This window comes from Oncorhynchus keta, chromosome 19 (genome assembly GCF_023373465.1).
Source record: "Oncorhynchus keta strain PuntledgeMale-10-30-2019 chromosome 19, Oket_V2, whole genome shotgun sequence".
NCBI lineage: Eukaryota > Metazoa > Chordata > Actinopteri > Salmoniformes > Salmonidae > Oncorhynchus > Oncorhynchus keta.
In genome coordinates this window covers 36,437,081-36,454,582 of record NC_068439.1, presented here as the reverse complement: position 1 = coordinate 36,454,582, position 17,502 = coordinate 36,437,081, and the positions used below count along the sequence as shown (strand labels likewise).

The window sequence follows — 17,502 nt, the reverse complement described above, 5'->3', positions numbered from 1 at the left end:
TTACTTTACAGCCTTGTTTTAAAATGTATTAAATTGTTTTCCCCCCTCATCAATCTACACACAATACCCCATAATGATGAATCACAAATAAAAAACTGAAATATCACTTTTACATAAGTATTCAGACCCTTTAATCAGTACTTTGTTGAAGCACCTTTGGCAGTGATTACAGCCTTGAGTCTTGGGTATGATGCTGCAAATTTGGCACACCTGTATTTGGGGAGTTTCTTCCATTCTTTTACCAGGTAAATTGACTGAGAACACGTTCTCATTTACAGCAACGACCTGGGGAATAGTTAAAGGGAAGAGGAGGGGGATGAATGAGCCAATTGTAAACTGGGGATTATTAGGTGACCATGATGGTTTGAGGGCCAGATTGGGAATTTAGCCAGGACACCAGGGTTAACACCCCTACTCTTACAATAAGTGCCATGGGATCTTTAATGACCTCAAATAGTCAGGACACCCGTTTAACATCCCATCCGAAAGACAGCACCCTACACAGGGCAGTGTCCCCTGGGGAATTGGGATTTTTTTTAGACCAGAGGAAAGAGTGACTCCTACTGGCCCTCCAACACCTCTTCCAGCAGCATCTGGTCTCCCATCCAGGGACTGACCAGGACCAAACTTGCTTAGCTTCAAAAGCAAGCCAGCAGTGGTATGCAGGGTGATATGCTGCTGGATGGTATATGCTTCTTCTCTGCAGATTCTCTCAAGCTCTGTCACTGCACAGCTATTTTCAGGTCTCTACAGAGATGCTCAATCGGGTTCAAGTTGGGGTTTGACTGGGCCACTCAAGGACATTCAGAGACTTGTCCCGGAGCCTTTTAGCCTTTAGGTGCCTTTTGGCAAACCCCCAAGTGGACTGTCATGTGCCTTTTACTGAGAAGTAGCTTCTGTCTGACCACTCTACCATAAAGGCCTGATTGGTGGAGTGATGCAGAGATGGTTGTCCTTCTGGAAGGTTCTACCATCTCCATAGAGGAACACTGGTGCCCTTCTCCACTGATTGCTCAGTTTGGCCGGGCGGCCAGGTCTAGGAAGAATATTGGTGGTTCCAAACTTCTTCTATTTAAGAATAATGGAGGCTACTGTGTTATTAGGAACGTTCAATGCTGCAGACATGTTTTGGTACCCTTCCCCAGAACTGTATCACAATCCGGCCGTGATTGGGAGTCCAATAGGCGGCACACTATTGGCCCAGCATCGTCCGGGTTTGGCCGTGGTAGGCTGTCATTGTAAATAAGAATTTGTTCTTAACTGACTTGCCTAGTTAAATAAAGGTTAAATAAAAAATGTAATCTGTGCCTCGACATAGTCCTGTCTTGGAGCTCTACGGACAATTCCTTCGACCTCATGGCTTGGTTTTTTATCTGACATGCACTGTCAACTTTGAGACCTTATATAGAAAGGTGTGTACCTTTACAAATCCTGTCCAATCAATTGAATTTACCACAGGTGGAATCCATTCAAGTTGTAGAAACATCTCAAGGATGATCAATGGCACATGAGCTCAATTTCAAGTCTCATAGCGAAGGGTCTGAATACTTACGTACATAAGGTATTTCTGTTTCGATTTTTTTAAACATTTGCAACAATATATATATATATATTTTTTTTTTAATCAGTTTGTCATTATCGGTTATTGTGTGTAGAGTCATGGGGGGGAATGATTTAATACATTTTAGAATAAGGCTATAATGTAACAAAATGTGGAAAAAGTTAAGGATATGGCTGACAATTGCTTATGAAGTACAGTCATATCAAAGAAAATACTTTGGACTTTGTACCAACACCTGTTCAACTTTATGATCAGGCTCAACAAAGGAGTTTCCTTGTTAGAAAAATCTAAGAGCGCGCAGTCATAGCACTGTGGGGGAATCTGAATTTGACACAGAATTTAAGATATGTATATATTTTAGGGTAATTTACAATAAGTGAGGATTCAAAATGTATTTTGTTGTAGTTTTGCTCTTGTTTGGAACACTTTCAACGGTGAACAGTGGTAAGAATGATTTTACTTCTAGAAAATGTGTCACAAGTTAAAGTAAAAGCTCTTGGCAAAGCCGTATATAGCCTACATTATTTATCAAATCAATAATAAACTTAAAAAGCAATTTTCAGTGACTATTATATTAGTTTATATTATATTATTATATTAGTGGACTGAAGTTCATGTTTTGATATGCTGCACCCTAAATATAAAAAATAGGATTATTCACCGACTTTCAAAATATAAATGTTTTTTAATGTTATGTTCATGTTATTGATGACGACTCCAACTTTCTGTTTAATGGTAGGCTAGTTCTGTCAGCCCTTATATTGTGATGCTTTTTTGTTGCCGCTGACAAGTTCCATTGATTGCACACCTGAGAAAATGTTTTTTACCCAGCAACATGATAAGACAGTTTGATTGGTTGGAACTGCCAGGTGTCAGGTGAAAAGGCTATATACACTCAGCAAAAATATAAAGACAACATGTAAAGTGCACAAAAAGGTTATTATTCAAAAATGTTGACCCAAATGTGTTTACATCCCTGTTAGTGAGCATTACTACTTTGCCAAGATAATCCAGCTACCTGACAGATCGGGCAAATCTAGAAGCTGATTAAACAGCACGATCATTACACAGGTCTACCTGGTGCTGGGGACAATGAAAGGCCACTCTATAATGTGCAGCTTTGTCACACAACACAATGCCACAGATGTCTCACGTTTTGAGGGTACAATTGGCATGCTGACTGCAGGACTGTCCACCAGAGCTGTTGCCAGAGAATTTCATGTTATTTTCTCGACCAAAAGCCGCCTCCAACGTCGTTTTAGAAAATGATGACAGTACGACCAACCGGCCTCACAACCCGCAGACCCTGTGTATTATTATATATATATTTATTTTACCTTTGTTTAACTAGGCAAGTCAGTTAAGAACAAATTCGTATTTACAATGACAGACTAGGAACAGTGGGTTAACTACCTTGTTCAGGGGCAGATCAACAGATTTTTACCTTGTCAGCGTGGGGTTTGATCTAGCAACCTTTCGGTTACTGGCCCAACACTCTAACCACTAGGCACATGCCGCCCCAGGTAGGTAGCTATGGGGTTATGGTATGGGCAGGCATACGCTACGGATAACAAACACAATTGTACTTTATCGATGGCAATTTGAATGCACAGAGATACCGTGACGAGATCCTGATGCCCATGGTCGTGCAATTCATCTGCCGCCATCACCTCATGGATCTCAAGGATCTGTACACAATTCTTGGATGCTGAAAGTGTCCCAGTTCTTCCATAGCCTGCATACTCACCAGACATGTTTGGGATGCTCTGGATCGACGTGTAATACAGCGTGTTGCAGTTCCCGCCAATATCCAGCAACTTTGCACAGCCATTGAAGAGGAGTGGGACAATATTCCACAGGCCACAATCACCAGCTTGATCAACTCTATGCAAAGGACATGTGTCGCGTTGCATGAGGCAAATGGTGGTCACACCAGATACTGACTGGTTTTATGATCTATGCCCCTACCTTTTTTTAAAAAGGTATCTGTGACCAACAGATGCATTTTTGTATTCTCAGTCATGTGAAATCCATAGATTAGGAACTGTAACTCAGTCAAATCTTTGAAATAGTTGCATGTTGCATTTATATTTTTGTTCAGTATAGCATGACTGGCACATAAAAGTGCTTTGTCTCAATTGAGTCTTCCTTAGTATATTTTAAAATAACAAATTAGTCTAATACATCATTTAACTATACAAAGTTTCAATAAAATATCAGATTGATTGATTCGCTAGTATTCTGCCCTTGAGTTGCGTTCCCATGCAAAACTAGACAGATAGCTAACAACTAAGTCTTCAATAAAACTCCCAAGGCGTGACTTTTCTTGAATGAATATATTGAAAACGTTTATGTTGTGAAACTGCAAAATACAGAAAAGAATATACTTTAGTGTTCAATTCACACCGACATACTGTAGATGTACATTAAACATTTGAAGTTGCATGAATACAAAGCACGCGCTAAGGTACCATGCATCTGGCATGATGCCAAACCATATAGCTAATTGTTAACCATATGGTAATTGCTCCTTTCATTACTCTAATAATGTATAACCATCTATGTAGAATAACAAAGCATATTACACTAAAAACAGTAACAAAACTACAGTATTGTATATTTTACAATTCGTTTGCATGACGCATGAGCAAAGTAATACAGCTAACGACATACACAAAAGGCATTGCAATTTGTGAGTAAATGCAACCAACATTGATATGTAAGAAACTCTATCAATAACAAGATTATCATCATTAGCTAAATGCTTGAATCGAACTTACAAACAAATATTTTTCCAAGGCTGAAGCGTGACAAGAAATAACTACATTGAAAGACCTGCACCGTAGCGTTGTTTGTAGCTGCTTCTATGCGTGCAAAACAAATTCTGAACTTCCCGTTTGCGTTGACTTTCTAAGTACCAGAAAGCGCCACTAGGGGGCAAATAACACCATTGAACACAATGAAAATCCAATTTAACCATTGTAATAAAATAATCTGTTATCTTCTAACAGGATGGCAGCACAGCTAGCCTAGATTTCATACCAAGACAATGACTATGATGTTACTATGCTTACTATTATCTATACCTTTTTTTTTAGAATTCCCTTCACTTTCTTTCTTTTACATACGTCTCTACTAAGGAGTTGTGACTAACCCATTTGCTCCCCTTTGTAACCATTAGAGACATTGTCGCTGAGCTACATCTACACGGCCCTCTCAAAGCCAGTTGAATTGCCTGGTATCCATGAGTTCACTGCCATGGGCCTGATGAATAACAGACAGATCGATTACTATGACAGTGTGGATAAAAAGAAGATTCCCAAACAGGACTGGATGAGGGAGAAGCTGCCAGCAGACTACTGGGAAAAAGGCACTCAGTCACGCAAGAGCAAGGAGCAGTGGTTCAAAGTCAATGTCGACATCCTGATGAACCGAATGAGGCACAACAACACTGGTGAGAAACCACACTTGCATTTGTATCACTCTACATAGCCTACCGTAGATATTTTACTAAAACTCTAAGATAATGGATTAACTTCTAAGTATAATGCCAAAAAAATCAATAAAAGACGACTTGACCATACCATAGGTAAGTCATTCCCTCTCCTATTATACTTGTTTTTCCTTTCAGATGTCCATATCCTTCAGTGGAGGCATGGCTGTGAGATTGACAAACAGCCAGACGGCACATTGAAATTCATAAAGGGCACTGACCAATACAGCTACGATGGTGATGACTTCCTGGCCTTTGACGATGCCACTATGCAGTGGGTGGCACCAGTTGATCAAGCTCTGCCGACTAAGAGGAAGTGGGACGGGGTGCAGATCCTCAACCAGTACACCAAGGGCTACCTGGAGAAGGAGTGTGTGGACTGGCTGTCCAAATTCATGGCATATGAGGACAAAGAGGCTAATAAGCACTGTGAGTATTTTTAAAAACAAGCTAACATTTGAATGGTGATCTGAACTTCAAATAGTGTACATGTGGAATACAGAATTGGCATATTTGTACATGTGAAATCAGAATTAAACACTCATGTTCTCTGTTTCTTCCCTCTTTAGCACCTCCAAAGGTCTATGCATTTGCTAAAAAAGCCAAAATTGCAGGACTTATTCGACTGACCTGCATGGCCACAGGTTTCTATCCCAAAGATGTACTAATGCATATTAAGAAGAATGGCGTCCAATTGACCAAACAAGATGGAGTGCAGTCTGACGGAGTATTACCCAATGATGAAGAGAGCTACCAGATCAGGATGAGTGTGCAGATTCCAGAGGCAGACAAGGAAACTTATGAATGCTTTGTCAACCATAGAACGTTGAAGGAGCCAATTGTGGTCAAATGGGGTAAAGTAGTCCTTATATTTAATATACCGGTGCTGTATATATTTTTAACAAACACGTTATTAGCTGTTATCAATTGTGTTAAAATCAGACGTTTATGAGTCTCTTATGAGGTCATGAATGCAGATGATTAAAATGTGATTCCTGTTTTTTCAAGCTCATTGTATAAGATGTTATTGTTAATGGTGAATATGTACTCTTATCTTGTCTTCCATGCAGATGGAAAATGCTGTGATTGTAGCCAAGGCACAGTTGCTGTCATTGTTGCTGTTGTTGTTGCGGTGGTCCTCCTGTTAGCCGTGGTTACCTCACTTTTGGTTCTTTGGAGGATAGGCACAATATGTAAGTTTCTCACATTGTGAATGAATTTCAAGTCTGTTTCTTTTTCTTCTTCTTATTGTTCTGTGAGATCAACTGAAGCGATTGTGGTCATTTCTGAAGAGAGTAGGCATATTACAACCTTTTTTGACATCAGGGCATGACTTTAATAAATCTCAAGTCAGGAGGTCAAACAAAGTGTTGTACCCACGTGTTTCCACTGTTTCTTCCCACTGTTTCTGATACTCATTTCATAAAATCCTGTTATATTTGGCATTAACATCTTTCACCGTTGTTTTAGGTGCTGGTCAAACAGGAGCTCTAATGCCTACTGGGAATCAGGCACCTCTGAATGGTACTGTTGATACAATGTCATTTTCCTTTCTTTAACAGTTACATCTATATCAGTAGCACAGCAATACCAAAGATCTGGTAGGGATGTGTATAATGATGGGCCATTTTATGAGAGTTAATTGTAATGATTGAATTATGTCTTGTGAGGATTAATGACAGACCTCCTAATCCTTGTTTTTACACATCAATCATGGTTATTAATCACATACTGATGAGTAGTTTGGCCCCATATTGTCTACTTGTTGTTTTGGACAATGCCGATCAGTATAAAGCTAAATGTTAATCAAATAGACTTAACTATGGACTTGCAGAGTTATTCTTTTCAAATGACTCTGTTACTTTCAGGCAATGGGAATGGAGCGGCCATTTTGAAGACTGGTCATATTATGTTTTACAGTTGTTAAAAGCAGAGAAGGCTCCAATTTATTTCACGCAACAGAGTGTAGTTCATAATTACAATTAAGAATTATTGACTGAGAACATTGATTCCTGGTATTATAAAAAAAAATGCCTTCATGGAGTTTTCAACAGTGAGTTTTACAAGGAACAATACAACAGTTTGCTTTTCGGTGCAAAGGTTGCTTTAATCACCTTTATCACAAGTCATGTGGTTTATAGACTTGTAAAATGAGGACTGTGTGTCATAGTCAATAAAAGGTTTAAAAAGGGAACACCTAAAGAATAACTAGCAGTTAGACACTGTGAACAATTTGGGGAACAAGATGACAAATTAATTCTAACTAACTAAAGAATCATCTGTACTGAATAGGAGTATTATGACACTGACGTTAAAATTAAAGTCACATCTTCTAGGCGGATATTTTTCGAAACAGTCAAATTAGGAAGTTAATTAAATTCATACGTTTTAAATTGCCCATTGTGTGCTATGAGGATTTTTCAGTTAATTAATTTAATTTCAATTGGGAATATGCATGCCTATAGATGACCAATGATCATCACTGAATACTGTATATCTGTATCTAACTAATTGATTATATTCTATTTTAGTGACAAAAGATTGTGCTAGCAGCACTTCCTCTGACTCTGGTAATATTCTTCAAATGTATTGCCAGTTATTTTATCTTATATTACTTACATAGACAGTGAATGCAACTGAAACTATGGAAGTGTTGATGTTAGTTCTGCTGTTCCAGGTCAAGGCAGCAATGAACGTCTAGAGAGGGAGACAATGCTGACAAATGGAGGTAATATAATTTATCCTTTTTGACATTTTGTTAGATGATCTAACACAATCATGGCCTCCCAATCACATTCTTGAAAGTTCCTGTTTTTTTCAGGTGTTATTTGTTGTTGTATGTAATATTACGTATCTGAGCACTTAACGGATTGGGCGCCAGCAGCCATACAATCCTGCATCCTACTACTGCTGCTTGCCCAATGACAGTACAAACCACATACAGTATATTAACCAACATCCCCAAACATCATTTGAATTATAACATGAATTTCTGGCATTAATATAAAATACGGCTTCATGGTGTTTTCTGAAGGCAAGAACAATACAACAAGTCCTGTCATGTTGACTTTTCAGTGTAAGGTTGCTTTCATCACCTTTATCACAAATCATGTGGTATAATTATACACTTGTAACATGAGAGGAGGAATGAGTCCTAATCAAGAACAGGCTTCTCAAGGAGTTAAAAGCCGTTAGATACTGTGAACAACATGACAAATGAATTCTAACTAACTAATGAATGATCTGTACAGAGTAGGAATATTATGATACTGAAGTGAAATGTAAAAAGGTAGGAAAGTAAATAGAACATATTTTAGAAGTCACATCTATCTACCAGTCAGTTCAGTCAAATCAGGAAGTGAATATAATCTATGAACTAGAAATAGCCCATTGTTTGTGATGAGTATTTTTCAGTTCCTTAATCTAATTTCAATTGGGAATATGCATGCCTATAGACGACCAATGATGATAACTGTATATCTGCATCTTGCTAAAGATTGATTATCTTTTCCCAGTGACAACAGATGGCGCTAGCAGCACTTCCTCTGACTCAGGTAATGTTATTCAAAAGTATTGCCAGTTATTTTATCTTATATTACTTACATAGACAGTGAATGAAACTGAAACTATGGAAGTGCTGATGTTTCTTCTGCTGTTCCAGGTCAAGGCAGCAATGAACGTCTAGAGAGTGAGGTAATGCTGACAAATGAAGGTAATATAATTTGTCCTTTAAAAAAATAATATATATACACTGCTCAAAAAAATAAAGGGAACACTAAAATAACACATCCTAGATCTGGATGAATTAAATATTCTTATTAAATACTTTTTTCTTTACATAGTTGAATGTGCTGACAACAAAATCACACAAAAATTATCAATGGAAATCAAATTTATCAACCCATGGAGGTCTGGATTTGGAGTCACACTCAAAATGAAAGTGGAAAACCACACTACAGGCTGATCCAACTTTGATGTAATGTCCTTAAAACAAGTCAAAATGAGACTCAGTAGTGTGTGTGGCCTCCACGTCCCAGACCTGGACTAAAGCATCCGCCAACTCCTGGACAGTCTGTGGCGCAACGTGGCGTTGGTGGATGGAGCGAGACATGATGTCCCAGATGTGCTCAATTGGATTCAGGTCTGGGGAACGGGCGGGCCAGTCCATAGCATCAATGCCTTCCTCTTGCAGGAACTGCTGACACACTCCAGCCACATGAGGTCTAGCATTGTCTTGCATTAGGAGGAACCCAGGGCCAACTGCACCAGCATATGGTCTCACAAGGGGTCTGAGGATCTCATCTCGGTACCTAATGGCAGCCAGGCTACCTCTGGCAAGCACATGGAGGGCTGTGCGGCCCCCCAAATCAAATCAAATCAAAATCAAATCAAATTTATTTATATAGCCCTTCGTACATCAGCTGATATCTCAAAGTGCTGTACAGAAACCCAGCCTAAAACCCCAAACAGCAAACAATGCAGGTGTAAAAGCCCCAAAGAAATGCCACCCCACTCCATGACTGACCCACCGCCAAAACGGTCATGCTGGAGGATGTTGCAGGCAGCAAAACGTTCTCCACGGCGTCTCCAGACTCTGTCACGTCTGTCACATGTGCTCAGTGTGAACCTGCTTTCATCTGTGAAGAGCACAGGGCGCCAGTGGCGAATTTGCCAATCTTGGTGTTCTCTGGCAAATGCCAAACGTCCTACACGGTGTTGGGCTGTAAGCACAACCCCCACCTGTGGACGTCGGGCCCTCATACCACCCTCATGGAGTCTGTTTCTGACCGTTTGAGCAGACACATGCACATTTGTGGCCTGCCGGAGGTCATTTTGCAGGGCTCTGGCAGTGCTCCTCCTGCTCCTCCTTGCACAAAGGTGGAGGTAGCGGTCCTGCTGCTGGGTTGTTGCCCTCCTACGGCCTCCTCCACGTCTCCTGATGTACTGGCCTGTCTCCTGGTAGCGCCTCCATGCTCTGGACACTACACTGACAGACACAGCAAACCTTCTTTCAACATCTCACATTGATGTTCCATCCTGGATGAGCTGCACTACCTGAGCCACTTGTGTGGGTTGTAGACTCCGTCTCATGCTACCACTAGAGTGAAAGCACCGCCAGCATTCAAAAGTGACCAAAACATCAGCCAGGAAGCATAGGAACTGAGAATTGGTCTGTGGTCACCACCTGCAGAACCACTCCTTTATTGGGGGTGTCTTGCTAATTGCCTATAATTTCCACCTGTTGTCTATTCCATTTACACAACAGCATGTGAAATTTATTGTCAATCAGTGTTGCTTCCTAAGTGGACAGTTTGATTTCACAGAAGTGTGATTGACTTGGAGTTACATTGTGTTGTTTAAGTGTTCCCTTTATTTTTGTTGAGCAGTGTATATACAGTACCAGTCAAAAGTTTGGACACACCTACTCATTCAAGTGTTTTTCTTTATTTTTACTATTTTCTACATTATAGAATAATAGTGAAGACATCAAAACTATGAGATAACACATATGGAATCATGTAGTAACCAAAACAGTAGCCATTCCAGGTGACTACCTCATGAAGCTGGTTGAGAGAATGCCAAGAGTGTGCAAACCTGTCAGCAATGCAATGGGTGGCTACATTGATGAATATAAAATATAAAATATATTTTGATTAGTTAACACGTTTGTGGTTACTACATGACTCCATATGTGATATTTCATAGTTTTGATGTGGTCACTATTATTTTACAATGTAGAAAATAGTAAAAATAAAGAAAAACCCTTGAATGAGTAGGTGTGTCCAAACTTTTGACTGGTACTGTATATATAATATAATACAATCTCAAAAGTTACTTTTTTTTCTGGTATTAGTTGTTGTTGAGTGTATTATTATGTATCTGAGCACTCCAGCCATACCACCCTGCATCCAACTAGGCTACTGGTGCCTGCTCATTGACAGTACAACCCATATTAACTAACATGCCATTTGCCAGTACAACCCATATATTAACTAACATTCCCATTAACAGTACAAACCATATTAACTAACATGCTAATTGACAGTACAAACACATATTAACTAACATGCCCATTGACAGTACAATCCATATTAACTAACATGTCCAGTGAAAGTACAACCCATATATTAACTAACATTGTTTTACAAATATCAGCATCATACGACTACATGGACATGTAATACCAGTGATTTAAAGTACTTAAGTAAATATACTTTAAAGTACTACTTAAGTCATTTTTTGTGATATCTGACTTTACTGTTTATATTTTTGACAAATTTATAATTTTACTCCACTACATTCCTAATTAAAATAATGTACTTTTTACTCCATACATTTTCCCTGACACCCGAAAGTACTTGTTACATTATGAATGCTAAGCAGGACAGGAAAATGGTCTAATTTACACACTTACCAAGAGAACATCCCTGGTCATCCCTACTGCCTCTTATCTGGCAGACTCACTAAACACAAATACTTTGTTTGTAAATTATGTCTGAGGGTTGGAGCATGCCCCTGGCTATCCTTAAAAAAACAACAACAAAAAATTGTGCTGGGTGGATTTGTTAATATAAGGAATTTGAAATTATTTATACTTTAACTTTTGATACTTAAGTATATTTTAACAATTACATTTACTTTTGATACTTAAGTATATTTAAAACCAAATACTTTTAAACTTTTACTCAAGTAGGATTTTACTGGGTGACTTTACTTTTACTTCAGTCATTTTCTATTAAGGTATCTTTACTTTTACTCAAGTATGACGATTGGGTATGTTTTCCACCACTGTGTAATACTAACTGCTCCATTAATATGTTTGCTTAGGTGTAATTCTTAGTTATCTAAATTATTGTGCACTTAACAAAAATATACTGTAAACGCAACATGTAAAGTGCTGGTCCCATGTTTCATGAGCTGACATTTCCCTTACTCACAAAAAATATCATTTTTCTCAAATGTTGTGCACAATGTGCTTACATCCCTGATAGTGAGAATTTTATCCTTTGTCAAGATAATCCATTCACCTGACAGGTGTGACATATCAAGAAGTGGATGAAACAGCATGATAATTTCACAGGTGGACCTTGTGCTGGGGACAATAAAAATCCACTCTAAAATGTGCAGTTTTGTCACACAGCACAATGCCACAGATGTCTCAAGTTTTGAGGGAGCGTGCTATTGGCATGAGTTCAGGAATGTCTACCAGAGCTGTTGTCAGAGAATTTAATGTTAATTTCTTTGCCATAAGCCACCTCCAACGTTGTTTTAGAGAATTTGGCAGTACGTCCAAGCGGCTTCACAACCGCAGATCACATGTAAGGCATCGTGCGCCCCTGCCCAGTCATGTGAAATCCATAGATTAGGGCCAAATGTATTTATTTTTATTTCAACTGACTGATTTTCTGATATGAACTTTAACTCAGAAAAATATTTTAAATTGTTCCATGTTGCACTTATATTTTTGTTCAGTATATTATTGTCATTAGCATTCATACTGTTAGTGCAGCTGTAGCCGGAGTATAAAAGGCAAGCACCCATTCCCATAATGACTATCTCTCTCTATTCTTTCAGCCACTGGGGAGTGACTGACAACGCATTCAAATCCAGCAAAGAACGTGTGATTTTGTTTTGTTAATCAGCAAATATTGTCAATCTAGATGTGGTCATTCCCATATGCATTGATCATTTTGATCAGGTTGGCTTGGATATGAAATACTTATTCATTAACATTTTGATGTTTTGAATATCGTAGTGGAATTCTTTGTTTGATTAAAATGTACCAAATTATTTTTCAACAAATGGATTGACCATTTTAATTTATTGGTATTGGAACCATTAGTCTATTTGTATTGCACAGTAGATTCAAATGATTGATTATTTTAAACTAGAAACCAATCTTTGCACGCACAGAAACACACACAGAAACACATACACACACACACACACACTGAACTGCTTTTTAAATAGGTTTGGTTTTTTATGGAAAGTATAATGAATAAATAATTAATAAAGGACTGCTTTGATGAACCAATGTGAAAGCCTCAGTAGCACTTATGTGTTCAACAATGCATTCCACATTTGACTGTTCCAAACATTATTGGACCCCTGTTGTGCTTTTGAGTCATTATAATAATGCCTAGCTATAATTACAGTTTACACAACAAACCAAACTTCTTTTACCACGTTCAATGCGGAAAGACTGGCGTTCACCTGATAGAGAAAGCGAAGGTGCAGTGTTGTCCGACTGCGTCTCACGTGGAAATTTGACCCAGAATTGATTTACACTAGCCCTATTATTATTATTTTCGCGACATTCAACATTCATGTGAGCATTCAAAATGTATTTTGACGCACAATTGTTCCTTTTTGGGACACTTTCGACAGTGGACTGTGGGTAAGAATATGTATTTATCTGTAATGTTGCTAAAAGTGAAAGTAAAATGTTGTTTTGGCCAAATTGCTACGTTTTCTTTTTGTTTTCATGTGGACAAATTATTATTATAGAGGCACATTTCAAGGTTTTATGTTAAATTGTGTCATGTGAAAATTGAATGGTTTGTTAAGTTATTTATTATTCTGTTATATCGTTATTCTGAATGAGTTACTTACTTAGTAACTACAATTTAGTTCTTAAAACTGTATAGGTAATTAGGCTACAATGTTTATCTTTTACCTGTTGCTGCCAAGTTCCATTGACTGTACCTGATTGCACACCTGTGAAAACCATCTAATCTGGCAACATAAATGGACAGTTTGATTGGTTGGAAATGCTATGGCGCGATTAGCCTATAGTGTCTAATTTTGTTGATCCAGGATCAGTTTAAGTTTGGTCTCTTTCAGTAACCATTGTAGGCAAAGTGGTGAACAAAAATTTAAGGATTATTAAAGGACAACTCAACCCAAAAACTATATTTTGGTATTTGTTCCATTGTTGACATAGTTTCAAAATGTTTTGCTTGTCAACGATCAAGTTTTCAATGTAACCTTCAAAATACAGAAATCATCGCCATATGATGCATGTGAAAAACTTGATTGCTGACAAGAAAAACGTTTTGAGACTATGTCAACAATGAACTAATGAAACAAATACCAAAATATAGTTTGGGGGTAGAATTTTAATTTAAAAACAGGAAATGCATTTTTATCACTCTACATAGCCTACTGTAGATATTTTAGTAAATCTTCTAAGTACAATGCAAAGGACAATTTACTTGACTCTAAGAACAATACCATAGGTAAGTCATTCCCTCACTTCTTCTACTTGTTTTTCTTCTCATATGTCCATCTTCTTATGTGGAAGCCTGGCTGTAAGATTGACCAACAGAGTGATGGCACATTGAAATTCATATACGGCACTGACCAATATTAGCTACGATGGTGATGACTTCCTGGCCTTTGACGATGCCACTATGCAGTGGGTGACACCAGTCGATCAAGCTCTGCCGACTAAGAGGAAGTGGGACGGGGTGCAGATCCTCAACCAGTACACCAAGGGCTACCTGGAGAAGGAGTGTGTGGACTGGGTTTCTAAATTCATGGCATATGGGGAAAAAGTATTCAGTAGAGCTGACTGTGAGTACTTATGAAAGAGGCTAATAAGGACTGAGTATTTAAACAAACAAGCTAACAATTGAATGGTGATCTGAACTTCAAATAGTGTCAATGTGGATAACAGAAAAGGCATATTTGTACATGTGAAATCATAAATAAAACACTCATGTTCTCTATTTATTCCCTCTTTAGCCCCTCCAAAGATCTATGTTTTCGCAACAAAAAAAAGCCAAACTGCGGGACATGTCCGCCTGACTTGAATGGATACAGGTTTCTATCCCAAAGAAGAATGGGGTCCAATTGACTGATAAAGATGGAGTGCAGTCTCCAGTAGTCCTACCCAATGATGATGACACCCACCAAATCAGGAAGCGTGTGGAGATCCAAGATGCAGACACATCTGATTATAAATGCTATGTTCACCATGGAACATTGCTGAAGCCAATTGTGGGAAAATAGGGTAAAGTATTCTAGTGTTAGTATCAATGGCAGTAAAATCTGATGTTTCTTCGCTCTTACCGCAATGAGGTCATGAATATAGATTATATTTCGGTTAGCCATCTATAAAAAATGTGACATAATAATATAATCCCCATTCATCAGCATTTAATATTCTTAGTTAATTCATTTGAATAATACACATAAATGAAGTGGTCGATTGTTGATAAATTATATGCAAATGAGAACTGTTTCAAACTCAATTTATAGGATTTTATAGTTAATGCTTAATATGTCCTCTTTTCTTCCATACAGATGGAAAATGCTGTGACTAGCCACGTCACAGGTGGTGTCATTGGTGCTGTTGTGGTCCTTCTGCTCATATTGATCTTGGTTCCCTTGATACTGTTTATTTAGAAAAGGATAATATGTAAGTTTCATACAATTATTGTTTTATAACAATGTGTTTATGTAATTTGACACACTTATTGATATTATTGTAGAGAGAAGGCATTCGTCTAAAACTTCTAGGCTCCTTCTTCTCCCAGCACTCCCGGCGCAGAACCTGCAATTCCCCAAAATCGACCACAATTCTGCAACGTTCACCTGTGGGCCACCGCTTTTCAAGGCCAACCTCTGCCGCTGTTATGCCATGACCAATGGGGTAAAGACCCATAAGGTAAGCATGGCTGGATTTTATGCCATAGTCAGGTCTCAATTCAATCCGTAGCGTTGAAGATTAAAGGCAATGTTCCCGCAGTTACATTCACTGTAAACACTGCATATGTGAGCTCAATTGGAAATTACCTTTAAAGGGGCAATCAGCAGTTGAAACAATAACAAAGAATTTTCCCAGACCCTGTTTTGTTAAAAAGCTGAAGGATTGGGCTGGTGAAATGTAGCTAACCACTCTGAAAATCATAAACAGAGCTATGGATGCAAAGACTGACCATCCATGATGTCAAAATTAAAGTTTTAATCATGTTTTGAGGCTACATGCTGTTTGTTTACATTTACTTTGTATACAAGTATAATTTGTGTTCTGATGAGGTACGACAGTTGAACTAAGCTCATGAGGCATTTACAAGTTATATTCTTGAAGAATCAATTGGTATACAGTGCATTCGGAAAAGTATTCAGACCCTTTCTCTTTTTCCACATTTTGTTACGTTACAGCCTTATTCTAAGATGGATAAAACATATTTTTTTCTCATAAATCTACACACAATACCCCAATAATGACAAAGCAAAAACAGGTTTTTATAAATGTTTGCAAATTCATAAAAAATATAAAACAGAAATACCTTATTTAAATGAATATTTAGACCTTTTCCTATGAAAGAGCTCAGGTGCATCCTGTGCATCCTGTTTCCTTTGATTATCCTTGAGATGTTTCTACAACTTGATTGGAGTTCACCTGTCGTAAATTCAATTGATTGGACATGATTGGAAAAGCACACACCTGTCTATATAAAGGCCCCACAGTTGACAGTGCATGTCAGAGCAAAACCAAGCCATGAGGTCGAAGGAATTGTCCGTGGCCACCCGACACAGGAATAAGTCAAAGCACAGATCTGGGGAAGGGTACCAAAAAATGTCTGCAGCATTGATGGTCTTCAATAACAGAGTAGCCTCCAATCATTCTTAAATGGAAGAAGTTTGGAACCACCAAGACTCTCCTAGAACTGGCCTTTTGGCCAAACTGAGCAATCTGGGGAGAAGGGTCATGGTCAGGGAGGTGACCAAGAACACGATGGTCACTCTGACAGAGTTCCTATGTGGAGATGAAAAAACCTTTCAGAAGGACAACAATAAAGACTCTCAGACCATGAGAAACAAGATTCTCTGGTCTGGTGAAACAAAGATTGAACTCTTTGGCCTGAATGTCTGGCGTCACTTCTGTTGGAAACCTGGCACCATCCCTACGGTGAAGCCTGGTGGTGGCAGCATCATGCTGTGGATATGTTTTTCAGTGGCAGGGACTGGGAGACTAGTCAGGATCGAGGGAAAGATGAACGGAGCAAAGTACAGAGATATCCTTGATGAAAACCTGCTCCATAGCACCCAGGACCTCAGACTGGGATGAAGTTTCACCTTCCAACAGGACAATGACCGTAAGCACACAGCCAAGACAACCCAGGAGTGGCTTCGGGACAAGTCTCTGAATGTCCTTGAGTGACCCAGCCAGAGCCCGAACTTGAACCCAATTGAACATATGGAGAGACCTGAAAAGAGCTATGCAGCGACACTCCCCATCCAACCTGACAGATCTTGAGAGGATCTTTAGAGAAGAATGGGAGAAACTCCCCAAATACAGGTGTGCCAAGCTTGTAGCGTCATACCCAAGAAGACTCGAGACTGTAATCGCTGCCAAAGGTGCTTCAACAAAGTACTGAGTAAAAGGTCTGAATAATTATGTCAAATTATTTATTTTTAATACATTTTCAAACATTCC

At 38.6% G+C, this 17,502-nt stretch overlaps 1 protein-coding gene and 1 pseudogene across 1 annotated transcript; both read left to right on the top strand.

Annotated features, from left to right (window-relative positions):
• Positions 1-1,827: 1,827 nt before the first annotated feature.
• On the top strand, positions 1,828-13,089 carry LOC118398163 (class I histocompatibility antigen, F10 alpha chain-like). Its single transcript, XM_035793231.2, has 11 exons — positions 1,828-2,005; positions 4,743-5,015; positions 5,193-5,483; positions 5,624-5,908; positions 6,125-6,247; positions 6,525-6,578; positions 7,586-7,624; positions 7,732-7,782; positions 8,570-8,608; positions 8,716-8,766; positions 12,630-13,089. The coding sequence occupies exons 1-11, from the start codon at positions 1,951-1,953 to the stop codon at positions 12,641-12,643; spliced, it is 1,275 nt and encodes a 424-aa protein (XP_035649124.1). The 5' UTR covers positions 1,828-1,950; the 3' UTR covers positions 12,644-13,089.
• A 1,260-nt stretch (positions 13,090-14,349) lies between these two features.
• LOC118397676 (major histocompatibility complex class I-related gene protein-like) lies at positions 14,350-15,471 on the top strand (annotated as a pseudogene).
• Positions 15,472-17,502: the final 2,031 nt, after the last annotated feature.